At 55.0% G+C, this 27474-nt stretch overlaps 1 protein-coding gene across 1 annotated transcript in view; it reads left to right on the forward strand.

The window, feature by feature from the left end:
• Window positions 1-27474, forward strand: part of EFCAB6 (EF-hand calcium binding domain 6) — a 101327-nt gene that overhangs the window by 5699 nt on the left and 68154 nt on the right. The window contains exons 3-8 of the mRNA XM_045575100.1: window positions 1935-2017; window positions 4008-4074; window positions 9904-10040; window positions 13778-13887; window positions 20064-20188; window positions 24380-24528. Coding sequence (XP_045431056.1) covers window positions 1935-2017; window positions 4008-4074; window positions 9904-10040; window positions 13778-13887; window positions 20064-20188; window positions 24380-24528 — 671 coding nt within the window. The remainder of the gene's footprint in view (window positions 1-1934; window positions 2018-4007; window positions 4075-9903; window positions 10041-13777; window positions 13888-20063; window positions 20189-24379; window positions 24529-27474) is intronic.

The raw sequence follows: 27474 nt of genomic DNA on the forward strand, positions 1-27474 counted from the left end.
ACAGCCTTGGTCTCTGCGCGCCATGTCGCAGTGTTGGCAGAAGTTGGCTTGGGAAATGGATTCCAAATGGAAGCGGCTCGCCTGGCCTGTGGCTGCGCCAGGTGGGAGTGGCGTCTCTGCAGGCCTTGGCAGCAGGGACATTGGTTTTCCTGCCGACGACCAGCCTGTCTGAGACTCTGCCCTCAGTGCTCGCCAGAGGACGGTTTCCTTGCATGAACGTTTTTGCCTGAATCACATGTGTTGGAGGCGAGTTCCCAGCGGAGCCTCTCCTGTGGACAGGGCCATGGGGTCTGAGGACTCTGCGCAGGACTGGCCATCACAGACGTCTCTGCCTTAGGCCGCCAGGACAGCGTGGAATGTGCCAGAAGCCTCAGGAGGCTGATGTCCCGGTTACTTCCCCGGCGGATGGCTCATGGGCGGTGAGCCTGGCTCTGAAGCACGGGGCCGGCCGGCCCTGATGGCAGTGCCACGAGGGGAGGCCACACAGTGTCACCCCGCAGGGGTTCCTGGGCTGCCTGGGGAACTCCTGTGGGCACCGGTCCTGGCCCCTGAGCCCCGGGGGAGTGTGAGCTCCGCCGAGTTTTCCCGCTTCATCCTCTCCCTCACCACCAGCCGCCAGGCGCCCGAGGAGCAGCGCGGGGCCCTGTCCTCACCCTCTGTGCCATGGGGACTGCGGGGTCCACCCCAGGTCAGGTCAGCTCACAGGCCCGCCAAGGCAGAAGCCAGGGTCCTCCCGGGAAGAGCTACTCAAAGGACCCTCCCTGGAGCGCCCTCTAGAGGGGGGGCCGTGCTGAATGGAGGGGAGGTGTCCGCTGGGGCGCCGAGCAAGCTGAGCTGGGCTCCAGGGAGCCTGAGGGTGAGGGAATGAGGAACTGGCGGGGCAGACCTGGAGCCATCGCCACTGGGCATGAGTGAACTGAATAAACACATGTATAATGATCATATGTTCCCCTTATTTTAGTTGCATAGTTCTTTTGGAGGCCAGGAGAAAAGTTATTTTCACTTTTAAAAAAATTTGCCTTTTTAGAAGTAATTTCGAACCCCAGAGCATTGTCAGGAGAGGAAGAGTGTGGGTGCGGCCCCTGGGGCCCTGACAGCGCCCTTGCTGAGCATGCGCGTCACTTAGCCTCTGGTCTGAGCAGCGGTGTCCCGCCCACATCACCTCCGCCTGCACTGCCCCAGCTTGGGTCCGAGCCCTCTAACAGGCTGTCCTTCTTCCCGTTTGAATGCAGCTCTCCCCCATGTGCCAGCGTGAACACGTGACCTCACCTGCTTCTGTGACCTTTCCGTGTATTGTGTTTGTGTGTAAACAGTGCTGTATATGATGCACACGGCAATAGACATGATGTTGTCTGAGCCGTTTGAGAAGTTGCTTGTGTTTCTGGTTCTTTCCTTTAAGCACTTCAGTGTGTAGACTAAGAACTGCCCTCTTACACAATCACAGTACCGCTGTCACCAGCAGTCCATCAAACATCGGGGGGTAAGCTAACATACAGTCTGACGCACTTGACCAGTGATGTCTGCTAGAATTTTGAATGTAAGAATGACTTTTCTCCCCTAAGGGAGTCTGAGGTACAGTCTCCCTGGCGCTCAGAGGGTAGCCGTGCTGTTCCTCTCCTCTCGGGAACCAAACCCATCACATTTACATTAATATACAGATACTGTGTATTAGCACGTGTGTCTATAAACACATTAGGATAGATTTTGCTTTATTTTTTAGGTAGATCTAGATTTAGATGACTTTGTAGACAACGTGTTGACATTGAATGAAGTGCAGCCTGGCACTCGTGTTGTTGGCACCTGGCTTGCTGAGCATGCACGTCACTCAGCCCCTGGTCTGAGCAGCGGTGTCCCGCCCACATCACCTCCGCCGGCACTGCCCGGCTTGGGTCCGAGCCCTCTAACAGGCTGTCCTTCTTCCTGTTTGGACGCAGCTCTCCCTCACCAGCTCCGGTGCGGTTCCGTACCTCCAGTTCCTGTCCAAGTTTGGCGGGGTGGACCTACATCTTCTCAGGTGGTAAGTGGTTGTTGTTTTGTTTATTGTTCATATGAAAATGTGGAATTTTCATGATAAGAGATAAGACATAAGGTTATTAGAACTGATCATGGCAACAGATATATATGGAAGACGTGTTGGTAAAACTTGTCCCTGTAGAATTTAATGCCCAACCGGTGTGGCTCAGTGGTTGCTCAGGGACCCATGAACCAGGACGTCACAGTTCAGTTCCAGTCGGGGCACAGGCCCGGGCTGTGGGCTTGATCCCCAATGGGGGGCATGCAGGAGGCAGCTGATGGATGATGCTCTCCCATCATTGTTCCTTCTCTCTCTCTCCCTCTCACTTCCTCTCTGAAATCAATTAAAAAACACACCTGCAGTTAGCAAGTTGAATGAATCTCATGGACATAAGAATGAGCGAAGGATCAAGAAACAAAGGAATCTCCTATTCACGTGACATACAAGAAAGTTGGACTGTATGTGTGAGGGAGACATACCTAGGGGGTGCAGTTACAACCAAGTAGAAGGAAACGGCATGTTAAGTACTAGGATGGCGGTTACGATCAGGAGGAGAGGAAACGTTCAGATTGGAGCAGGCACAGGGGCCTTTGTGTTCGGCTTTAGTTCTTAATTTGGGTAGTTGTCCAACAGGCTTTGCCTTAAATATAACAAAACTGTGCATTGCTGTATACATTTTCCGCAAATGGGTTCTATTTCATAGGAACAATTTAAAGCTCAGTGGGTTTGACAAGCAGATTAGACACAGCCTGAGAGGTAAGCGGCCTGGCGGGCTGGGTGGGAGAACCGAACCGGAACGCTCCTCTGCACCAGAGGCCCCTCAGGTCCCAAGAGGGGCTGGGGGTGACGCCCCAATGCGGCCCAGAACTTCCCGGAACTGGTGAAAGGTGCTGATCTGAGAAGCCAGATCTCAAGCTGGATGAACGACAGGAGTAGAGACAGAGCCCAAAGACAAAGCCAGGTGTCAACACCGAGACAGAGTGACTTCTGAAGGGTCACAGGAAACCAGGAGGGAACGGGTTAATCAGCACCGCCCTGAGAGAAGCCGCTGCCCCCGGAGCTGTGTGTCTGAGGAAACAGCTTCAGAGCTTTCCGGGCAGAAGTGAGGACACTCTCCAGCAAAAGGGGGTTTGGCCCCAGCAGACCCAGCAGAGCCGTTCTGAGGTCCCACTCTGGCAGACCGTGGTGCATGAGCACTATCGCGCGTTTAAAAGTACACAGGGCAGCCCTGGATGGTGGAGCTGAGTGGGCAGAGTGTGGGCCTGTGGACGGAGAGGTCCCAGGTTTTATTCCGGCTAAGGGCACAGGCCGGGGCTGCAGGCTCGATCCTTAGTGTGGGGCGTGCAGGAGGCAGCCGATCAGTGATTCTCTCTCCCTTCCTCTCCCTTCCTCTCTGAAATCAATCCTATATACTAAAGAGCTAATATGCAAATGGTTGTCACGACATCACGCTGTCATGCGGGGCCAGGGGTCCTGAGGCTGCACTGGGGGACCTAAGGCCGAGGCCCCTGCCCCGCGGGGATTGACAGAAGACCTGAGGCTGCACCCACGCCCTGACGGGTGGGGCTGGCTGGGGCTGGGTCTCATGCGATTTTGAGGTGCGCATAGGTGGGTGGGGACTTGACTCTGGTTCCTGTGGCGTCCACCAGACTCTGATAGGAGGGAGATTTTCATATACATTTTACTAATTTTCTTTCATCTCTGACACTTCTATTATAGAGAAAGGGCAAATAGCAATATTAAAATATTTCCTCCAATTAATTCCCTTTTAATGTGCACAAATTGTGTGCACCAGGCCACTAGTAAAAATATAAAAGTTAAAATGCACAGTTTAGTAACCCTTCTCATTTTGATCTCTGCGTGCCCTATGCCAGTGGTCGGCAAACTGTGGCTCTCGAGCCACATGCAGCTCGGAGCTGCGGTTTGCCAACCACTGCCCTATGTCAACATTGCCTTGCTACATTTTAACGACTTTTTCTTTTTTGTCCCTAAGGAGCAATGGAGGCGGAGTGAATGGCGGCCGGACACTGAAAGAACTGGAAATCCTCATAGGAGAGAAGGTAACGGAGAGCTTGTCAGCTGCTCCCCGCCCTCAAGAGCAGTCACTGTGGGCAGCGGGAGAAGTGCAGCCTGAGCCACGGCTTGCGGTTTGCGTTCCCAGGTCAGAGCTTTCGGCTGAACAGAACTCACAGCAGCCGGCCCGCGAGAGGCCCCGGGCATGGTGGGGGCCTGCTGAGCGCCCCAAGAGGCCGGGGAACGTCAGTGACCTTCCCGTTAACTAGTGAATGATATTGGGGGGCTGCCCTTTCTGTTGTCTCAGACTGAAGCAGCGTTTTCTTTAAGAAGAGAAAACTACCGCTTTTTAGCAGTGAGGGCCAATCATGTGCAGCACGGGGCAGGCAGCCAGGGGCCTCGGAGAGCACGGGAGGGGTCCCAGAAGGGCCTTGCGCTGAGAGAAGGAGCCTGTGGCTTCCTCCCCGTTTGCTGATTGCTGGGGGTGTCTCAGCACCCAGCTTGTGGGAGGGGGTGGAGGTGGGGGAGGGGCACGTTCATGGCATTTGGGGCTTGGAATCAGACCCCTTTTTAAAATGCATTTGAACCTGTCAGTTGCATTAGCAGTTTGAGAATCGTGGCTTAATTTATTGGATTCAATATGTTGGTTTGAAATGTGACAAATTTTCTTTCTTTTTTGAAGTCTTGTGAGATTTTCATACATTTGAATATCAAAAATAGCCAGAAATCCACAAAGTGTGTGTCTGAGTGTTCCTGGCGGAGGCCGTGAGTGCCAGGCCACACGTCTGCGCGTGATCATGTGGGACACAGTCCGCTCCGCACCCAGCTCCTGGGGCCCCAGGAGGTGGGCACCGGCTACATGTGCTGGCTGCCTCTGTGGCGGTCCACTTGTCCTTCTGTAAGAAACGTCGCATGATCGATATTATTGGTGGGTACATCTTTAACTTGTGTCTTCATAAACGGTTAATCATGAAATTCTCCCAGGAAAGTCAACTGTGTATGACATCCTATCGACATAAACACGCCGTGGATCAGGATCGCCACTGCGTTAGCAGGGAGGGTGTGGACGTGAGGGCGGGAATTACTGAGTGCTGGGCAGCTGAGGGGGAACCCTGCACCGACCGTCCATCCACCCCCGTCCTTTTCTAACCCCAGCCCTGCCCTGCACCAGTGTGGGAGAAGCCCAGAGTTTAAGAACGTGGAACTCAGTTAACACAGGAGAGGAAGGATTAACAAACACCCCCTGAGCCCAGGCAGTGTGCTCAGTACCACGTAACCCCCTGCAGAGAGCTGGTCCCAGCCCGGTGCCATGGGGTCCGAACATTGTGTCTGTCAGCACCCACCCACCCTGCGGTCTAACTGTGCTCATGGGGCACCCCGGCTGCCTCAGGCATCTCAGAAGCATCAGGAAGTGAGAGGCAACCTGCTCATCTGGCCTGTGATACCCAGGAGGAAAAGACACAGTGATGGTAGGCTCACTCCTTCAAAAGGTGGATTGTCCTAAAAACAAGACACTTAAAAATTACGGCTTGAGGAGGAAAGAAACAACCAGTCACAGCCACTCTAAACGAGCCTCGCCAGGATCACAGCGCGTCTGAGCGGACACACCGCCTGCCGCGTGTGAGCCTCAGGCCTGGAGCGAGGCCCTGGGCCAGGCGCAGGCGCCCCGTGATTCCTGCATCTCCTGTGCGCATCCTCCCCCCCCCAGGTGGACGGCTCTGGGCAGATATTTGAACTCATCGCCTCGCTCGTCTGGAGGGAATTAGCATACACAGAGCTGTTGGCACAGATTGCTGGGAGCCGCTGTCAATCACAAGTGTCACAGCTCCGCCTGCGCCCGCGCCCACGTGTGATCTGGAGGATGTCACCTGACGGGCACAGCCACTTTGTGAAAGTGAAGCTGCAAACACTCCTCCTCCAGGACCGTGTGGCTGCTCTAGTCCTGCCTTACCAAAGGCTTCCCGGGAGGCGAAAGCAAGGATTCTGAGCAGCAGACTTATTTCAGACTTGGTTTATCTTCTTATTTGTTTTAAAAGAATGTTTCCTGTGTGTGGCGAACCCACGCACAGTAACTCATAGGGTGGGTGTGTACAGCGGTGCAGGGCCGGGGAGCAGGTGGGAGCCCTCGGACCTGCCTCGCTGGGCGTGCAGCTGAGCGCTCTCAGCTGAGCGGCCGCGCACTGAGCCTGCAGCCTCCGGCTGGTTTCCTGGCTGTCGGGGTGCAGAGGTGGGTAGGGTTCTCCTTGAAGCCCTTAAGCTGCACGTGGCAGGGACGCATTTTAACAACGAATCAAACATCCGGGAGGTTTGCGTGGCCTGTGCTCGTACAGCAGCAAGGAAACCCACGCCAGAGTTCAGGTGTTTGCTCCGGGATAGCAGCTCTGATGTTTAGGTTGCCTTGACCTTGTGGTCGGCCCCTTTCCTCCATGCTCACGGGTCTCGTGTGAGGCTCTGTGAGCGTGTGCCAGCCTCGGTGGAGGCGGTGATGCTCGTGTGCAGGGAGCGTGGAGCCCAGGGCGGCGGGAGCGGTGTCAGGAGGCGGAGGTGGCGCCCCCGGCGCTCCGCCCGCCGGGCCCAACGGAGAGTTTGTTTATGAGGTTCTGAACGCCTCTAATTTTTCCCTATCTGGTTTGGCTCACCGCTACCAGCTGGTAAATAGGAAGTGTTCACGGTGGGAAGCCAATACGCTGCAGAGCAAACAGATGGAACTGATATAAAGTGACAAGTTAGCCGGCGCTGGGAGGATGCGGAGCCAGACTCCGAGCGGAGCCGGCAGGCCGCCGCCCCGTTCCGGTCCATTTAGTCCCGAATGGGCTTCCTGTCTGCACAGCTGTGCTTCCTCCGTCCCCGTCCTTTCTTCTGGTTGGTAACGACGATTTCAAAGAAAAAGTTTAATTAAAGATTTTATACGAAACAGCCAAAAGTGGAATAATGAGGGAAATGAGCACTGATGTGTTTATTGTAAGAACTCCTTTTTCGTGGTTCCATTTAAAAATGTCCTCCTTACGCGTAAAATGGATGTAACCGTGGTGACAGGTGCGCAGTGAGCAAGGGACACTGAGACAGTGCCTGGCTGGGAGGCCCTGGGCGTGCTCTGCCCCGCGAGTGGGATGGTGGTGCAGGTGAACGGGGGTGCCAGACCAAGGTGGGGCACTGGTCGCTGTCATTGGGGCGAGCCTTGGGTGGTTACTGAAAATTCTTTGCTCATGTGTGCCACAGTTCTGCCCAATACTTGCACCCACAGCTGGCGCCAGCCTCACTTGCACCTGCTGTTGGTGCCCGGTGCCAGTCCCAATCACTTGGTACCATCAGTGGGTGCGAGCGGTGGCTGCCAGACCTATTGCCCCTGAGGGCTTCTCCACCTCCCCCTGCTCCTGAGGGGTGATTGGGGCAGCAGCCACTGCTTGCGCCCGCTGATGGCACCAGCCCCACTCTCACCCACTCGGCTCTGGCCCTAATCGCTCTGCGCCATCAGTGGTGAGAGTGGGGCTGGTGCCGTCAGCACATGGGCTGCCAGGGAACCAGGGACCGTGGCGGGAGGGGTCGGGCAGGGGCGCAGAGGATGGGCTGAGACCCGCCCCTGTGCCTACCGCATCCTCATGGGCCACAGTTCCCTTCGAGGTCACAAATTTGTGCCCTGGGCCCCTAGTATGTAAATAAAGGGGCATGGTGGCACCAATAACGTTTACTTAGGAGTCTGGGAAGCCCTCGGTAATCCACATATGGTTCACATGTCACAAAATACCACTCTTGTTCCCCAGCCATTTAGACGTGGAAACCCATTCTTTGCTTGGAGGCACACACACAAGTGGCCAACAGCTTCCGCACCTGGAACACAGGAGAGGGACCGGCCCTTAGGCACTGAGGCCGGGCCGCAGGGCGCCCTCTCCTGGCCTGTCTGCGCAGTCACAGGGCACGGCCACATTCTCCTCTAGAAGCGGGCTGGATGGGGTGGGGGAGCAGGAGACAGGCCCTCTCCTTCCGCTGACGCTGACCGTTCCCCCCAGGAAGCGGTGAGGTTTGAAGGGTGGGAATGGAGCACCCGGAGAGCAGAGGCCAGAGGGAGCGGGGAGGGAGGCCAGATGTCAGGATGGAAGTCACAGAGCAGAGACTGAGACCCCCAGTGAGAGCCGGGGTGGGCACACACGCAGGAGGCTCTGAGACAGTTGGCTCTCCGCGCAGACTTGGCCCAGTTACACCGAACACCCATGTCCAGCCGGCCTGGAGAGGAGTGCTGCCTGAGCCACCCTCACTGTCTCCTGTCCGCCGCTGCCCTCCCCCGCCAGGGCATGGGGACGTGGGGCAGGCCCGGGGCATGGCCACTGTGACCCGCACGCTGGTCCCTCCACTCTGCTTCCCTCCACCCTGCGCGGGCCGATCCTGACAGCGAGGCCCTCTCCACGCCTTCGCTGAGCCGCCATCTGCAGCTCAGCGCAGACCTGCCAAACTCCGTCTGACAAACGATGAGAGACTTGGAGCCGCGGCCGGTTGGGGGCTCCGTGCCAGCCTGGCTGCTCCCCGCTGCAGAGCCATATGGGCGCTTTGGGCTTTAAAAAGCACATCGCCGTGCCCTCCGCTCCGCCGGGGAGGTGAGCGCGGTCTGCCGCAGACCCGGTGTGGGGAGTTATGTGGCCGTGGGAGCACGTGGTCTCTGTGGCCGGGCCTGCGCTTTCCGGCCGGGTGCTGGAGCCGAGGGGCCCCCTCAGCCACGGGCCCCTCCTCCTCGCTCAGCGGCCCGTGTCGGTGTTTGATCATCTCTGCCAGTCTCTGGCGGTCAGAAGTGGGACATGTGTGGAACCTAGCACGGGACTTGCCACATAACTGCCACGCAGGTGACGGTGTGCAGTGACCCTGTTGCATTTGGCAGGCCCTGCAGAGCTTTGCAGGCAGGCGACCAGGCCCCAGGGAGGCCTTCGCCAAGCAGGTGAGAGAGCCCTGAGGGGGTCCCGTGAGCGGAGCAGACATTCCGGGAGACGGGGGAACAACAAGCATTGTGTTCGTTGGCGAGAAGTACTTGGAGGTAGCGGGGTGGGTCCTTCCCATCTTCGGCATGTGCCCAGGAGAGGCCATTGTGATAAGACGTTTGGGCCGAGACCCAGGTGCAGTGGAGAGCAGCCAGAGGCTCATGGGCAGAAGGTGCCAGGCCCGGGAACAGAACATGCAAACGCCGGAGGCAGGTTCTTGTTCCCATGGCAGCTTCTGTGCCTTCTCTCCTCTGCGGGGCGGTGGTTAAGGATTGACGTTGGGTGGCTCCCATGGCCTCCCTGAACCTCAGTGTTATCTGACAGTGGGGACCCGGTCCCCCTGCCTCCCCCGAGTCAGCCACGTGGCTCTGCGCTGGGCACACGGAGCCCAAGGGTGTCTCCTTCCTCTAAATATGCGTGGCTGAAGGCAGGTCTCAGCTCGGCTCTGCGTCTCCACGGGCCTGCGGTGCCCTTCACTGTGACATCAGCACGCACTTGCCGTGGTGAATTTTAAAAGTCAGACGGTGAAGTTCAGTCATGGTTCCATAAGCTCCCAGTAGGAGCGTCTGCACGTGGCTGTGAGGAGCAGGAGCTGGCATGTTCAGGCGCGGAGCTGGTACCAGCGCCAGGCACAAAGCGGCTGCTGCCTGTGGCTCACAGGGGGGCCTGTGCGTGAGACTGACCGCTTTACAGCGGAAAGGGTTAAAAACGTACCGAGACCAGTTACAGGGAGCACCGCCTTGACAGCATTCCATAGCGCACGGCGTCTTCCCCCTTCCCACGCCACTCAGCAGCCACGGCTGCCGGCTCTGAGCCGTGTTCTGCCAGCGGCGTCCACAGCGCTCACACTGCTCGTGGCCATTGGTTTTCAGCCCGGGTCTTCTGACCTCTCCCCAACGGCTTTCCGTGCAGATCTCCAGAAACATCAAGGCCGTGGTGCGCGCCCTCAGCCTCATCGACGTGAACAGGACGGGCCGGATGCTGCCCAGCGAGCTGCGGCGGGTGCTGGAGACCTTCTGCCTGAGGATGACGGAGGAGGAGTACCGGAAGTGAGTGAGGGCGCCCGGCCGCGCGGGGGATGGAGACCATTCCCAAGGGGGCCTGTCGGTCCCTCCATCCCACACTGTCCTCCCTCTGTCTCCATTCTTTCTGGAGGGGGCCCTGTTCTCCTTCCTTCCCACGTTCACACGGCTCTCCGTGGCATCTCCACAGGGAGCGTGACGGCTCTGAGTCCTTCGGCACCAGGGTGGGAGTCACTGGCCTGGGCCCTGCATCTCCAGGAAGTGACCCCGCACCAGCTGTCCCGCTCCTCCACTCACAGCCCGGGGCTAGGAGAAGGAGGCTCCACATTTATTCCCGGGCTGACATGCTCCCGACTGGCCCTCCGCCCTGACTCAGCTAATTGTCTCGGAGGGCTGCTCCTGCCGGGCTTGGGGCGTCCGGAAGGGGACAGCGAGGGACCTTCAGCTGGTCCTGAGTTCGGAAGCCCTGCAGCATGTGGAGCTGCTCGGGCATGGAGCGAGCCTCCGGTAACTCAGGTCCTGTGACATCAGCCCGGTGCTGGCTTCAGTGCCTCCTGAGTTTTGAATGGGAGCCACTAGGAGGATCCATGTTTAACTTCACTTACAGAGGCTCAGCTCCTCCCCTTCCCACTTCTGTCAACACCCTCCATCCACCAAGGGGAGTGCCTAGCCCCAGTGGTTCACCCCAACACTGATGTGGCTACGGAAATGGCTCCCTGTGGTTCTCTGCACAGTATTTTTAATTTTTAAAAATCAATTTGAGAGAGAGAGAGAGAGAGAGAGATCGATTTGTTGTTCCACTTATTTGTGTCTTGATTCTTCTCTGTGCCCTGACTGGGGATCGAACCCCAAACCTCGGTGTGTGGGGACGATGCTCCAACCAGCTGAGCTGCCCGGCCAGGGCATCCTTGCAGCAGTGGCGAGACGTTGTTGCCTCTGTTGGGGGCAGAGTGCGCTCCTGTGGCCGGAAGTCAAGCGGGCGCCTGGCTGTCGCAGGCACTGCGGGGTCTGAAAAGCAAGGAGACATTTAAAAAATGGATATCTCCCAGTCTTTTGAATAATTCCTTTTTTCCTCTTTATCACCCACCTCAGCATACAAAAGCCATAATAGATGTTTTAATTTTTACATCTTCCCGGCTGGGAAAGTGTCCAGAATAAGATCCAAACAAAACAAATTAAATAATTTCGTGCACGCAATTATAGAGCACAGCAGCGCTTTAAAGCCGGCAATCAAAAAGCAGAACCGTTTTATTTGACAATAAACCCTGCGTTTGGCACTGCCGTCTCCAACCTAGTAAATCTATAAAAAATGCCGCTGTCTGCTTCCCCATCGCACGGCACTGAATAATAAAGGCTCCACACGTTTTTATTTGAGGTTTCTTAAGCCCAGAAACAATGCCATGTTCGTGATAAGGCGAGAGGCGAGCGGATTGTGAGGATGGAGGCGCGGACCATCAAAGCAGCCATTTCCCCAATTGCTCTAAAGCTTGTCTGCGGAAGCTCAAGCACACGCTTTCCCCGAGAAGCTGCTTCTGGGGTAACGCTGCCTTTTCCGTTTTTGAGCAGGAAACACTGCATTTTAAATCCTTGTCTGTTTATTTATTTATTTTTAAAATATATTTTTATTAATTTTTCACAGAGAGGAGGAGAGAGAGATAGAGAGTTAGAAACATCGATGGGAGAGAATCATCGATCAGCTGCCTCTTGCACACCCCCCACTGGGGATGTGCCCGCAACCAATGTACATGCCCTTGCCCGGAATCGAACCCGGGACCTTTCAGTCCATAGGCCGACGCTCTATCGACTGAGCCAAACCGGTCCCTGCGAATCCTTGTCTGTTTAATCTAATGGTGTTCTGTTTAATTCCAGCCTCAGGGCCTGGTGTGGTGGGTGTGGCCTGGACTTGGGGTCCGGTTTGTGCTCTGCCCTCCCTCAGTCTCTCTGAGACTCAGTTTCCTCTTAAAGGAAGGGTGGTGGGGAGCCTGCCTGGCAGGGGTGGTGTGAGGATTCCACGGACGTACATGGATTCTGTGCAAAGCGTGCCCGCGGTGCCATGCCCGCATTGGGCTGTTAGCGCCCCTCTGGGCACAGAGCTCTCTGCAGGCTGCAGGATGCCGGGCAGCGATGTGAACCAGCGGCGGGGGAAACACTCACCGGGTTTTATACCTCACCGCCGACCCGAGACCCAGGGCCTTCCCTTTTCCCGTTCCCATCTTCAGCCCTGCCCTCCCCTCCTTACAGGCGGCAGTGTGGGGTGCGGGTGAAACGGGTGAGCAGCCTGGAGGCACAACGCCGTCGCTCCTCACCAGCGGCCCGTCGGCTGCCCAGGCCAGGAGCCCCGGGCTCAGGTCCAGCGGTGGCCCTGGAGCGGCTGCGGGGTCAGCTGGTGTCCTTCCCTTGGTCCTTGCAGTGCGCCGCCACCTGTCTGAGGTCGGCGTGGGCGTGGAGTGCAGGTCCCTGGCAACGTGGCCTGAATTGTGGCATCTTAGGAGTGATTCTGACTCCCAGGCCTTCGTTCTTATAAAATAAAATGAAACAAAATAAAACTAAAGTATCTTCCACAAAAACCTCTGAGCTACTGCGCGCTCGGGAGGGCGGGCTTCGCTGGGGAATATTACCTGGAGGAGCCTCGCCCAGGCCTCACGTGGGTCTGTCTGTGTGCAGTGTCTGTGCAGCGGGCACTGGGAGCAGATACCAGTGTGAAGGGCCGCTGGTTTTCACAGCAGATGGTCGGCTGGTGAGGAGATTCCCACCAGCGCCCGTTCCCTGTGGCAGCCGAGCAGCCCACACCGTCTAGAGTTCGGCGACTGAAAAAGGGAGCGTTCGGCCGCCTCCTGGGTTCCCGAGCTGCAGCCTCTTTGCAGGAGACACCCTGTGGGTGAGGGGAGCCTCGGGCTTCGTCACTGAGTCTGGCAGCTGTCAGATCCCGGGGTAATTTCCTAGGAGAACAATAGCAGGTGCCTCACGAGGAACAAAGGTGTGTGCTGTGACGAGCACAGGGCATCTTTGTTAAATTTGGAAAACAGAAAGATAAATCTTTAAGTGGTGATTACTAAATGTGTAGGAAGCAGCGTGAGATTAAATAATTATAGAAACCATCACATATGGAGATAATGTAACCAAACCTTCAAAAACTGTCATCCTGCCTAACAAAGAGGGAATGTGCTAACCGACTGTCACTCCTCACAAAGATGGCTGACCCACAGCGGAGGCCAAGTTCCCACAGGAGCTCTAAGGAGCAATCAGCCAGACCGAGGCTATGCCCTCCCCGCCCCCATGGGGCTTGACAGGGGACTTCAGGCCACGCCCCCTGCCCTGGTGTCAGACTGGGGAAACCTCAGGCCACATCCCCACCAGGTGGGGCTTGACAGAGAATCTCAGGGTGCACCCTCAGTGCTGGGTTGGGGGAACTCAGGCTGAGCCCTCCACCCCAGCACCAGCCGGGGAACCTCAGACCACACCCCCTGCACAGCGGGGCTTGACGGGGGGCCTCACGTCCCAGGCAGAGCCTTCCCCCTGGGCGGGTCCCCGGTGATCCTGCCCCGCTGGCCTCCATGCGCACCCGCCTGTGGACAGAGGGAGGCTCTCCTCGGAAGTATCTGTCTTTATTAAAGGGTGGCATTTCGGGGTGCACTGTAACTCCAGCTCCAGCTAGAACACCGTTACAGTGAGCACCACCCCTCGGGACGGTGCCTTAGTAACAGACGTGCTTCATTTGTCGTCTGACTCACCATCGCTGTCACTAAGGAGCACTTCTGTTTTAGGTTTGCGGAGTTCTACAGCATTAACAAGGACATCCCAGTGGATTACAATGCCTTTCTGAAGAACCTCAGCGTCAATAACAACTTACACCTCAAGTATTTGGGAGACCTAGGTACGTACTGTTAAGCACCGGGCTACGATGTCAGTAGCCGTGGCCTGCGAGTCCTCTTCTGCGGACCTGAGCTGAGGACACGGCCTTGAATATGGGAGTTATCCAGGGGAGTCCTGGGATCCTGCAACAGCCGAGGAACACGGATGTCTGCCAAGAGGAAGGTAAGTGAGCCGCAGCGCACCACACAGTGCGGTGCCGCCATGGGCCATGCTCTCCACGAAGGTCATGGGAACATGGAAAGTGTCTGTGGAATATCAGCAAATGGTTGAAAAGGAATTCCAAAATGCAGACTGTCCTTAAGTGATCTGCCTCCGGGGCTGTTTAGTTCTTTCTGCTGCTTCCTTATTTTCAAAAGTTTTCGATAATGAAGATGTTATTCCTTTAATGGTGAGGAGAATCCTAACTAATAAAGACAGAATATGCAAATTGACCATCACGCCGTAACAAGATGGCTGCGCCCGCAGCAGAGTCCGAGTTCCCTTACTGAGCAGTCAGCAGGGACCTGAGGCTGCATGCACTGGGCCAGGGCCGGGACCTGGGGCTGCACCCCTGCCTGGTGAGGCTTGACGGGACCTCAGGTCATATCCCCCGCCCTGGCGCCAGGCTGGGGGGCCTCAGGCCGTGCCCCTCACCCAGTAGGGCTTGATGGGGAACCCGAGGCCGCACCCCACGTCCGGGAGCCAGGCCAGGGGACCTCAGGCCTCACTTCCCACCCAGCAGGGCTTGAGGGTGGGGCAGCCGGGTCTGGATCTAGCCCAATGTGGGTGGGGCTAGCCAGATCTGGGTCTCACACAATTTCAAGGTGCTTGTGGGTGAGCAGGGACTTGACTCTGGTTCCCATGGTACACCCCAGACTCTGACAGGAAGAAAATGTTTATATACATTTTACTAATTTCCATTCATCTCTGACACTTCTATATAGAGAAAGGGTAATAGCAATATTAAAATATTTCCTCTAATCCACTTTTTAAAAATATGTTTTATTGATTTTTTACAGAGAGGAAGAGAGAAGGATAGAGAGCTAGAAACATCGATGAGAGAGAATCATCGATCAGCTGCCTCTTGCACACCTCCTACTGGGGATGTGCCCGCAACCAAGGTACATGCCCTTGACCAGTATCAAACCTGGGACCTTTCGGTCTGCAGGCCGACGCTCTATCCATTGAGCCAAACCGGTTTTGGCCTTCTAATCCACTTTTAATGTGCATGAATGTTGTGCCTTGGGCCACTAGTCTCACTATAAAGGGGCAAAGAGTTCAGTCGTTTATGTCGGTCATGCACAGCCAGGCTTATGCAGGCTGACAACCTGGAGAAAGAAAAGCGTCTCTTTTTAAAAAAATATATTTTATTGATTTCAGAGATAAAGGGGTGAGAGAGAGAAACATCAGTGATGAGAGAGAATCATTGATCAGCTGCCTCCTGCACTCCCCCCTCCCCCTTCAAATAGGAATCAAGCCCACAACCCAGGCATGTGCCTGACTGGGAATTGAACTGTGACCTCCTGACACATAGGTTGATACTCAAACACTGAGCAACGCAGGCCGGGCAGGCTTTCCTTCCTTTATCCCAGCCTCGTCAGCAGCGCCCAGAGTGTCCCCTGCTGGCTGGCTCTGTGGGGGCAGGCCCGGGCGCTCCGGAGAGCACGTGTTTGAGGGATGCCGGTGGAGATGCCCCTTGAGGGCCTGTGCCCCCTGGGGCCAGGGGTGTCTTGCCTCAGAGTTTACCGCCTGTGATGGAGTCCCTCAGGAGGGCTTGTTGCCGTCTGGTTTCAGATAACTCCGAACAGCGAGTGCTCCCGGCACCGTTCTATGTTCTCAAACACTGGTTTTAAAATGTGAAAGGCTTTGACATTTTAACCTGCCAATTCCAACCTTTAGGCCATCTCATGTTTGGTCTTTATTGATCACATTTTTCTTGAAGATGGATCATAGTTTCCTGTTCCCCGCTCCCCTCCATGTCTGGGAATTGGTCATGGATAGCGTGAACTGGGCGTTATGGAGAGGGGTCCTGGTAGTTCCCCTGAAGGATTTTGTGTTTAGCAGCCAGTTTTCCTACATTCAGCCTCTAATGTCTGCCTTCCCGAGGTGTTCACTGCTAACACCGAACCCTTCGGTCTCCTCTGGGCTGGGCTTTGTGGGCTGCTCTGCCAACTGGCGGGGGGCAGCCAGAGATCTGGGCAGAGACAGTCACAGCCTGCTCTTTGCCTTGCTGTGTGGGCTTTCCCGCCTTACTCTCCCATGCTGTGCTGGTCATTGGCGCTGTTTTCTGGTGTGAAACCCAGCCAGACTCTGGGTTGATTCCAAATTCCAGCCACTCGGCATGCTTCTGGCGGCGGCTTGCTCTTGGGTTAGAGGCCGGCCGGAAGCAGCGCACTGGGCATCACGGCGGGTTCCAGTGCAGCCCCAGCCTGTCGGCTGCTCTCCAGCGCCCGCAGGCCGTTCTCTGTGTAAGCTTTGGCCGGAGTTTATCATTGTTTCCGGCTGGAGGGTCAGTTCCATGTGAGCCAACCTACAGTAATTGGAAGCAAAGCTTTCTGGCTGGCGTGTTAAGTTTCTTTCTGCTCCAGTTTCCTGCTGGTAATTTCCCCCTATTTTTTTTTTTTTTTTTTTTACTCTCTTTTCCTCTTCAAGAAGGTTTTATAGTACAATTTCAATTCACCATGGAAACCTCATTTTTCATTTGACAATAATTAGCAGCAGGCGTTATCGGGGACACATAAATTAACGACACGTCTCATAATGTGATTTGCTTAAATGTGAGATGTGTATGTAGCAATTCTTCTGCATTTCCTGCTCCTGCAGCATCAGCCCAGTGCTCGCTGCTGCCTGCTTGCTGGGTCATCGTCGCCAGCATGCCCCTCCAGCCTGCCTTCTATACCCAGCCGTAGGGACCATCCCAATCACATCTTCCTCATGCCTGTTTTCCCTTTAAACTTCTGTGACTTTCATGATTGAAATTCACATCCTTCCCTTGAAGGCAGCCTCTTTGTGCGGGGTTCTCAATGAAGGCGCAGCGTGAGTTCTTAGGAAGCCACTACCGCCTTCCTTACGAAAGTGCCGCCTTTGGGCGCATGAAGAAATGCCGTTGGCTCGATTTCCTCTCTACCCCATTTCAAACCAGCACGCGCCCTCCCCGGGAGACAGGACCTGTGGGAGGCGCGGGATCGACTGAGCTGCACTAGAGAGCGAGGCCGGAGTAGCTGCGGGAGGAGGGGCACTGGTTGGGGCACAGGGGGTTCTAGAGCCCGCCTAGTGGGGGGCATTGGATGGGGCTCAGGGGGCTCTGGAGCCCGCCTGGTGGGGGTCACTGGATGGGGCACAGGGGGCTCTGGGACCCGCCTGGTGGGGGGCACTGGATGGGGCACAGGGGGCTCTGGGACCCGCCTGGTGGGGGGCACTGGATGGGGCACAGGGGCTCTGGAGCCCGCCTGCTGCAGCAGCTGTAGCTGCCCAGGGCCTGGAAGATGGGCTCCCGAGGGCAGGCCTCACTCGTGCCAGTGCCAGCCCTGCACCCCGGGGCCTGCCGTGTGGTTTACGGATGTGCTGTGTCCCTGTAGCTGCCATCAGAGCACACAGTGTCCGGAGTGGGACGTGCTGTGTCCCTGTGAGCGGCCGTCAGAGCACACAGTGTCCGGAGTGGGACGTGATGTGTCCCTGTGAGCGGCCGTCAGAGCACACAGTGTCCCGAGTGGGCTGTGCTGTGTGAGCGGCCGTCAGAGCACACAGTGTCCAGAGTGGGACGTGCTGTGTCCCTGTGAGCGGCCGTCAGAGCACACAGTGTCCGGAGTGGGATGTGCTGTGTCCCTGTAGCTGCTGTCAGAGCACACAGTGTCCGGAGTGGGAGGTGCTGTGTGTGTGGCCGTCAGAGCACACAGTGTCCGGAGTGGGACGTGCTGTGTGAGTGGCCATCAGAACACACAGTGTCCGGAGTGGGACATGCTGTGTGAGCGGCCGTCAGAGCACACAGTGTCCGGAGTGGGACGTGCTGTGTGAGCGGCCGTCAGAGCACACAGTGTCCGGAGTGGGACGTGCTGTGTGAGCGGCCGTCAGAGCACACAGTGTCCGGAGTGGGACGTGCTGTGTGAGTGGCCGTCAGAACACACAGTGTCCGGATTGGGCTGTGCTGTGTCCCTGTGAGCGGCCGTCAGAGCACACAGTGTCCGGAGTGGGATGTGCTGTGTGAGCGGCCGCAGAGCACACAGTGTCCGGAGTGTGGGGGCACAGGGCACAGGGCACAGGGCACAGGGCACAGTGCCCGCGAGTGTGCGGCCAGGTCAGCCGGGTTCTGAGCCGGCTTCCCCAGCTTTCCAGGAGACTGTGTGTGCAGTCTGAGAGCCGGTGTTCCCCACGCTCCGCTGCTGAGGCCCCGCGTTCCAGAAGGACCGGCTTGCGTTTTATTATGCAGCCGGGCCGCTGGGGCGGAGCCTTCCCTCCCTCTGTCTGCTCTGCGGGGAAGGAGCTGTGGGCGGCGGGCTGGGAGCTGCAGCTGGTGGTGAGGAGCGCGCTTCAGTGAGCGCAGCTTATTTGCAGACATTTTAGGAAGTAAATCTGGGAAGCCATTTGTGACTGCAGTCAGCTTGGAGAAAGAAAACGGCTGCATTTCAGATTTATTTCATCGTCTTTTATTGTGCAATGCATGCTTATTGAGAAAAATAAATAAATAAAACATACAGGCAGGAAACGCCGAAGCACAAACAGCAGTCCCTGGTAGCCTCCTATTCAATCCTACCACTGTGTCCTTGGTGGTGTTTTATCCTCCCAGTGTTGTTTCTGATGATGGATGGATGGAAGGATGGATGGTTGGAAGGATAGATGATGGATGGATGGATGGATGGATGGATGGAAGGATGGAAGGATAGATGATGGATGGATGGATGAATGGATGGATGGAAGGATGGATGATGGATGGATGATGGAAGGATGGATGATGGATGGATGGATGGATGGATGGATGGATGGAAGGATGGATGGATGCATGGATGCATGGATGGATGGAAGATGGATCAATGGATGGATGCATGGATGATGGATGGAAGACGGATGTACGGATGGATGGATGATGGATTCATGGATGGATGGATGATGAATGTATGGATGGATGGAGGAGCATAGGCAAATACAAAAGACAAGTGTTAAAATGAAAATTAAATGATGTTAGTCATCCTTTCTTTCAATAGTGAAAATATCAAAGAAAGCCACCCATTAATTAGACAGGCCCTTGTTTTAGTATCACACACGCAGTGTTTTGTGCTGGATGAGCCTTTGTTGTAAAGCCAGTTCTCTGCGATGAGCTCTGCATGGTGCCCGGTGTTCCTCACCACCCCCTTTAACCCTTGCCTACGCGACAAGTAGAAAAATGTTAAACTGTGTGTTTTTTTAAAGATTTTTTTTTATTGATTTCAGAGAGGATGGGGAAGGGAGAGAGAGATTAAAAAAAAAAAATCAAAGATGAGATACTCATTGATCTGTGGCCTCCTGCATGCCTCACACTGGGGATGGAGTCCGCAATCCGGGGACCTGCCCTGAGCAGGAATTGAACTGCAACCTCCTGGTTCATACGTCAAACTTGTTTTAATTAGACTTTTAAAATTACCAATGAGTTTGAGCCATTTTATATATATTTGTAGGATTACCTGTTTATAATATTAGTCTGTTGCTCTATTGAGTATATTTATCTTATTGATTTCTAAAAGCTACTCATATATTATGAAAATTAACCTGTATTTTTCATATATATTAGCAATAGTTTTTCCCACTCATTTTTCTTTCATTGTTATGTGTGTGTGTTGTTTTTTACCAAATAAAAATTAATATATTGTTGGACCTAGTCATTATTTAAGTAATTTTTGGCTTGAAAATGTTTCTTAGAAAGGACTTCTCACACAAATGTTATGTATCATGTAATATTCATCTTCATTTTCTTCTACTATTACAGTTTTATTATTCTACCCTGTACATTTGGCGCTATCTAAAGTTTATCTGAGGATAAGATAGCAAAGAGATTAATTTGTTTTAATGTTCATCCCATTACTTCATCACCATTTATGGCATAGTTCATCATGGTTTGGTACATTTGAGCCTCAGTTCCTCCCAGTCCGGTTACGATGGAAAGGAAACATTTACTATTTAATTGTCCCTCTGCCCGTATTAACACCTGACGCTCTCTCATTCTCACAGGGACCTCCTGCGAGAATCAACAGGCAAAAGCCGCCCCCAGGGACCTGCTCCTGCACTGCTCCGAGGCGCCCGAGAACTGGGGGGAGCACTCCTTGGAAGAAATTGGGAGGGCCTTCTGCCAGGAGGTGAGGTGTTCTCGGTGTGGGCAGAGGGGGCCGCGGGCAACACCACGAGGTGGGACACGGGTGCTAACATTAGGTTTGCTCCTCCTCACCCCCCAAACTCTGCCTCCCCGTCTCCTCCTAACGGTGAGGAGGCCGGGATTAAGTGCCTGCTTTTGTTCCTCACGCCAAATCTATAAGAACTGTTTAGGACATAGGAAAACAGGATGCAGCTGCCCTGGCCCGGGGCTCAGCTGGTGGGAGGATTATCCTGTGCACCACAAAGGGGCGGGTTCGACCCCGATCCAGAGGCAACCCATGTCTGTCTGTCTGTCTGTCTCTCTCTCTCAATTCAATAAAAACATATCCTCAGGTGAGGACGAAAACAACATGATACCGCTTTATTGAATAAAATATAGGAAACTTGCATAAGTAAAGAGGTCTTTTCTGGTTCTCGGACTGGAAGGCTCGCTATGAATGCCTGCTCTCCCGATTAGAAGCTTTTGTGGGAAGTCACAATGGAGGACGTACCCTCCCACACATGTGCGAACAGTTTACGAAGGTGGAATAGTGAAGGTGGTACGGCACTGGGCCACTGGTGGACATGCAAAGCGGTTTGAAACAGTAGTTGGATAACAGAGCAGTCTTCACATGTGACTTCAGCTTATGATTTGAGGGGTGAAGGGGTGGGAAGTGGAACATTCACTAATCATTCATTGTTGAGATAATTCTAGCCATTTGTGGGGGAAAAGCTATAAATTTCCACTCTTCACACCCAAATACAGTCTATATGCATCCACTGTTTGAATTTAAAAGTAAATAATGTGGGTGAAACATTTTAAGATTGACATTTAGTAGGCTTTAAATGTGAAGTAAAGAAAACCATAAAGAAAAAGATTAATTATACTACATTGAAGAAAAAAAAAAGGCTATCCGTAGCAACACTTGGTATAAACAAATGATAAGTTTGGCGAAAAGTGTGCCCATAAACAAGAGGTAAGCAATAACTGCTCCTCACATACTAGCACCCTTACCAATTTCAAACAAAAATGTATTTTATTGATTTTTTACAGAGAGGGATAGAGAGTTAGAAACATCGATGAGAGAGAATCATCGATCAGCCGCCTCTTGCACACACCCCCCCCCCCCCCCCGCACTGGGGATGTGCCCGCAACCAAGGTACATGCCCTTGACCGGAATCGAACCTGGGACCTTTCAGTCCGCAGACCAATGCTCTATCCACTGAGCCAAACCGGTTTCAGCCACCCTTACCAATTTTTGAGAGAGAATTTTCAGCAGGCAATTTTCAGTGAGGAAAAACCAAGAAAAGAAGTGAGCATTGAATAGACTCTTGGTCACTTGGTGAAGCTTTAGTTGTTGTTAATGAATTTATTGGTTTCATCAAAACATGTGAGAATTACAAATCATAAATGGAAGTACAAAGAAGAAAGTAATAAACTATTCAGAATCTGCCACCCAGCAACAATCAAAGGCCAACATTTGGCGAACATAATTCTAGGCCTGTCTCGATTCACAGACATAGAAGGATGGCTCTGTTGGTGGGTGGGTGGGTGGATATATACATAGAAACACTTTTCTAAGGAGAGAACCATACATTTAAAAATATATATTTTTTTGATTTTTTACAGAGAGGAAGGGAGAGGGATAAAGAGTTAGAAACATCGATGGGAGAGAAACATCCACACCCGCACAGAGTGCACACTCCCATCACCCACACCCACATGGCACATACTCCCCTTGGCACTGACACCGGACCGCCCCGTCTGTGCTGACCCATTCGCTGCCCCCATGTGGCCGGGCCGTCCCCGCCCTGCGGAAGGCGCTCTGGGAGTCACGCCGGAGTGCAGGGGTTGGCGAGGGTGTGGGGCACACACTGCTCAGCCATTGCAGTGCCAGCCTCTTCCCAGGTCTCAGTGCCCACCCCGCAGCCTGGGAGTGCCTTTGTCCCTCGGCTCGCCAGCACTGACGTGGGCGCACATCCTCCGTCTCAGCCGCGCTTTCCCGTTTCGCTTTAAAAACGGCTGTGCCAAGTGGCTTTGGGGCAGCATTGCTCCGGATCCTTTTTGGTGAAAAAAACCATTTTTAACAAATATTTAATGAGTTTGCCTACTTCCTGCCAAATTGTGCCTCATTCTAGGTGGTTATTAGTGAACAAAGCAGCCGTAGTCTCTGCTTTCAGGAAGGTGGCATGATGGTGCTCCCGGGAGAGAGGTGTCAAACACACTCACACATTTCACACACACACACACACACTTACACTCTCACACACGCACATTTATACTCACACACATTCTCTCACACACATTCACACACATTTAAACTCACACATTCTCACACATTCACATACACAATACACACACAGTCACATTTACATTCACACAATTCACACACATTTACACTCACATTCTCACACATTCACACATTCACAGACATGTTCACACACACACACACACACACACACTCATAAATACAAAAAAAAAATAAAAAAATACAAACACATCACTGCTCCTGAGGGGGTGACAGCAAAGGAGGGCCCTATGAGAAACTAAAGGGGCTGAATCTGGTTCGGGGATCAGGAAACATCTAACCAGAGTGAACGTGTGAACAGGAACGGGCCCAGCTTTCGGCCCACACGTGGCTGGTGCCCCGCGCAGTGTGAAAGTGTGATGCCCACACGTGCGTGTGGAGTGTGATGCCCATCCTTGCCGGCTCTTGGGGAAGCCGGGCCGGCGGCTGCCCAACAGGAAGCGCCCCCGCGGGGTCATGGCCGCCTGGAGGACAGCGCTGCCTGCTCCATGCTGCCCGCCTGGGGCTCTGAGACCGGGTGCTGAGCCGCCCACGACCCGCGCATCCTCCCGCGCTGTGCTGAATGGCTGCTTTTTCATCCTGTGCTTCTCTACAAAGAGTGACGGCGAAATCCTAAAGGCTAGACATGTCGGAGATCCCCTTTCTTCTCACTTCCCGCTCTTTCTGGAAAAACGCCCACGTCAGAGCCAGTCCGGACACAAACCTCATTGGGCACCAGACGCCGGGAGGATGCTGACAGCGTCTCATGGCTCCACCCGGCTCTCCTGGGGGCCTCCCTGGGCACCCCCTTCCCTGAGGGAGGCGCGCAGACTGAGCCACATTTTGGGTGAAAGTTACACAGCCTTCTAAGAAGCCTGGGCCTGTGGTTCTCTGACGTTTCCGGAGCTTCCCTGGTGTCAGTGGCCCGGGCACTGCGGGAGTTCTGAGCGCTTCCCAGGTTGTGGACAGGCTCTTGTTCATATGTCTCCATGTCCCGCTTTTCTGAAGTCACCTTCCACACCTCGCTGGTGGCTAGTGTGTCCGCCTTCTCTCCCCGGCCAGCAGGAAGGACAGAAATGGGGCAGGTGGAGAGGGTTGGAAATGCTGGAGGATATTCATCCCTCAGCAGGAAAGAGCAGGACAGCCAGTCTCCGGAGTGCTTAATGAGGCTCAGGCTAACTCGCTGGTTAACCTTCACTGCCTTTGCAGAGTCCCGCAAGCGAAGCTCGCTCACCCCGTTCTCTGTAATCTCATAAAGAGTAGAGGAGCCGAAACCGGTTTGGCTCAGTGGAAGAGCGTCGGCCTGGGGACTGAAGGGTCTCGGGTTCGATTCCGGTCAAGGGCATGTATTATACATTGGTTGCGGGCACATCCCCGGTAGGGGGTGTGCAGGAGGCAGCTGGTCGATGTTTCTCTCTCATCGACGTTTCTAACTCTCTATCCCTCTCAATTCCTCTCTGTAAAAATCAATAAAATATATATATATATATTTTAAAAAAGAGTAGAGGAATGTCCAGTGTGCGGTTTGAGTCCTTAGTGGTGCTCCTCCCTGTAAAGCATTTTTAATGAGAGGTGGCCGTTTTCTGTGTGATGGATCCTAGTCAGGGGGAGCGGGGCAGGGGGAGATTGGAGGGGGAGTGTGCAGCGGGAAGGATGGGGTTTTGATGCATCAGCCTGGCAGGCCTGCCTGCCCTCAGCCTGCGTGTGGGATGCTGCTCTGAGCGCTGCTGGTCCCGGGAGCCTGTCTGCCCGCAGCGAGCAGCTGGGAGCGGGCCCTGACCTGCAGGAGCTTCAGCACCTGCTGATCCGCTGTCGGAGAGGAAAGCGGGCAGAGGTTTAGGGGGAAGAGGCTGTGCCGCCCTGTGAGGCGGGGTCTGCATGCTGTGCTCTTGTTTTAATCCCTTGCAGTTTGCCAAGTGCCGAGACAAGGTGGAGAAGGCGCTGAGCGCCGGGGACCCCTCCAAGTGCGGGTACATCTCCCTGAACTACCTCAAGATCGTCCTCGACTCCTTCGTGTACGAGCTGCCGAGAAGGGTCTTCATCCCGCTGATGAAGAGGTGAGAGTCCCTGCTCCCGGCATCTTCCCTCGCAGCCAGCCGGAGGGGCGGGGCCTCTTCGGTTCTCACTGAATGCCGGGCTTCGCGCCGCTGAGAATCAAACACGCGTGGGAGCAAAGAGAGGGAGGGAATTATGCGCCCAGGTGCCCACGCCCTTGGCCCCAGGGGATTTTGAAACAAACACCAGGCATCACATTCCGCTGGCAAGATCTCCGAAAGGTAAGAGCTCTGAGAAACAGGAAAGCACGTTTCCACCCTGGGAGAGTTATTGTGGTGACAAGCATCCAGGCAGGGCCCGGATGCAGCCTGTTTGCTTTTCTGACGTGCATTTGAGTCCCGATCCAAATCAGGCCGCATGTCAGCTGGCTGGTTTGCACGATTCTCTGTGGTCGCTGGGCCCCTCTCCATTCGCTCACATCCCCCAGGGCGTGCAGAAGCCTCGCTGTTTGCCACGAGGACTTCCGGATGACAGGAATGTACCGGGGGCGCCCACAGGCAGTCAGTGCTCTCTCCCCCCAGCCCGCCAGGAGCTGATAGTCTGTAGACCCACGTCCGGTTTGGGGACAAGAATTCATAACGGACTGCTTGTCTCTTGGCGATGGGCGCGTCCGCGATGATCGGACTGGTGTGCACACACTCGGTCCCAAGTCTGCCGAGCGGTGACGTTCCAGCAGGTCCTCCCACTCCTGCTGGTGGGGCTGCTTCTGCAGGGAGCGCGCCCCCTCCCCAGTGACGGCGACAAGAGGCCCGTCAGCCTAAGGAAGGAGGAGACCCGGGGCTTCCTGAACCCTCCCGGAGCAGTGAGCCATGTTTCTTGAAAAAAGTACAACCCGCTTCGATTCGCTGCAGTTGTCATTCCATTGGTACTCGGTCTGTTCCGTTGGGGTCAATGGGGAGCCTCTCGCGTCGGCCCTAAGTCGGCTGCTGTCACCCTTGGAGTCTGTCACTCTCTTGCTTTCAGCTGACACGGCTCCCAGCTCCTCAGTCATTTCTCCAGGATCCGTTCCTTCCTGTTGGGAGTGGAGTGTGGAGCCCGAACTCTGGGGGAGGAGCTCAGAGGACCTTCCTCAAGGGAGTCCGGGGGAGGCTGGTGGGAAGATGGTCTTCCGGAGCTTGGGTGCTGCGGGCACTCGGGGGACCTAAAAAGAAAGGACCAGGGGAGGAAGAGGAAGAGGAAGAAGGGGTGCTAAGCCAGGCCAGCGTGTCATTTCCCACCGCACCCCTTTCCTCCTCCGCACCCTGTGTGTGCAGAGTGGCCACCAGGGGCCACTGGCTCTCCCAGCGGAGGGCGCGGCGTGGCCCTGGGAGCGAGGGCGCTGTGGGCCAGCGAGCAGCCGATGGTCCCGCCTGAGCCCGGTGGCTTTCCGTAGGATTGCCTCCTTGGACAATGGGACATCATACAGACATTTCTTTTTAGTTCATTTTCAAAATTTTACAAGTAGCAGTTTAGTAGCAGCAAGGAAGATCAGCGCCAGAGTCTGTCCACCTCACGTAGCGGATTTACTGCTTTCATTTCCCACGCTCTCTTCTGCTTTGCGTCCGCATGCATCTCTAACTTCCACGTATTTGTAATCCGGGGGTGTCTCCATTTCATATGCTTTAAAATAGGAATGCATATTACAGACATCCTTCATACCGCCGTGTGGTCCTCCAGTTGTAAGTGTAATAGATACAGATTGAGTGCTTCTCTCTGCCAGACATCGTGGGGGGCTAAGGAGGCGGAAATCAGCGTGACGACCAGGGTGGTGGTGGCAGGGAGATGGTGGTGGTGAGGGGAGTCGGTGGTGATGCGGGGAGACGGTGGTGGTGGCGGGGAAACGGTGGTGGTGCAGGGAGATGGTGGTGGTGGCGGGGAGACGGTGGTGGTGCGGGGAGACGGTGGTGGTGGTGGTATTGGTGGTGGCGGTGGCGGTGGTGGCGGGGAGACGGTGGTGGTGCGGGGAGACGGTGGTGGTGGTGGTGGTGGTGGTGGCGGCGGTGGTGGTGGCGGTGGAAGTGGTGGTGGTGGCGGTGGTGGAAGTGGTGGTGGTGGCGGTGGCGGTGGCGGTGGTGATGGCGGGGAGACGGTGGTGGTGCAGGGAGATGGTGGTGGCGGCGGGGAGACGGTGGTGGTGGTGGTGGTGGTGGCGGGGAGACAGTGGTGGTGGCGGGGAGACGGTGGTGGTGCGGGGGGACAGTGGTGGTGCGGGGGGGACAGTGGTGGTGCGGGGAGACGGTGGTGGTGGGGAGTGAGGGTAGTAGAGGCCACCGCAGCCAGCACCGTGCTCCTGGGACAGCCTCTTCCAGCCAGCGACTTGGTTTCCTGAGTTGTGCCTTTCCCCGCATTCACCAAGAGTTCCCAGTGGAACAGAGCACCAGTGTCCGTGGCAAGGTGAATGCCCAGCGGCTTAATGCTATGAGTCCTAAATTAGGTTTGTCCTCTGGTGTGTGTATTGGAAGTAAAGACTTGTCATATCTTCCTGGTCAGTGCTCCCTTTAGAAGTCTATAGATACCTTTTAATCCCTCTGACTTTTATAACTCCCTTACCTGATTTAAAAGTAATATGTTCTTACTAGAGGCCCAGTGCATGAAATCCGTGCACTCGGGAGGTTCCCTCAGCCTGGCCTGCGCCCTCTCGCAGTCCGGAAGCCCTTGGGGGATGTCCGACTGCCGGGCCTAAGCAGAACGCGTGTTTGAGAGGCAGTCCTCGCAGGACCTAGAAGGTGTTGTTCCTGGTCCTCTGGTGGCGTTCCCGCTTGCTGTTTCCCTCAGTTGCATGGTAAGCTCTTCGGGTCGAAGTTCTCATCCTATATAATAAAAGCCTAATATGCTAAGTGTCCAACCATCTGTTCAGCCAATCAAAGTGTAATATGCTAATGATATGCTAAGGTTGTTCAACCACTTGCTGTGACATACATTGACCCGACCTCCAGGGGGCAGACAGTCGACTGGTTGACCAGTCACTA

The sequence above is a fragment of the Pipistrellus kuhlii genome, unplaced genomic scaffold (assembly GCF_014108245.1).
Source record: "Pipistrellus kuhlii isolate mPipKuh1 unplaced genomic scaffold, mPipKuh1.p scaffold_m20_p_64, whole genome shotgun sequence".
Lineage (NCBI taxonomy): Eukaryota > Metazoa > Chordata > Mammalia > Chiroptera > Vespertilionidae > Pipistrellus > Pipistrellus kuhlii.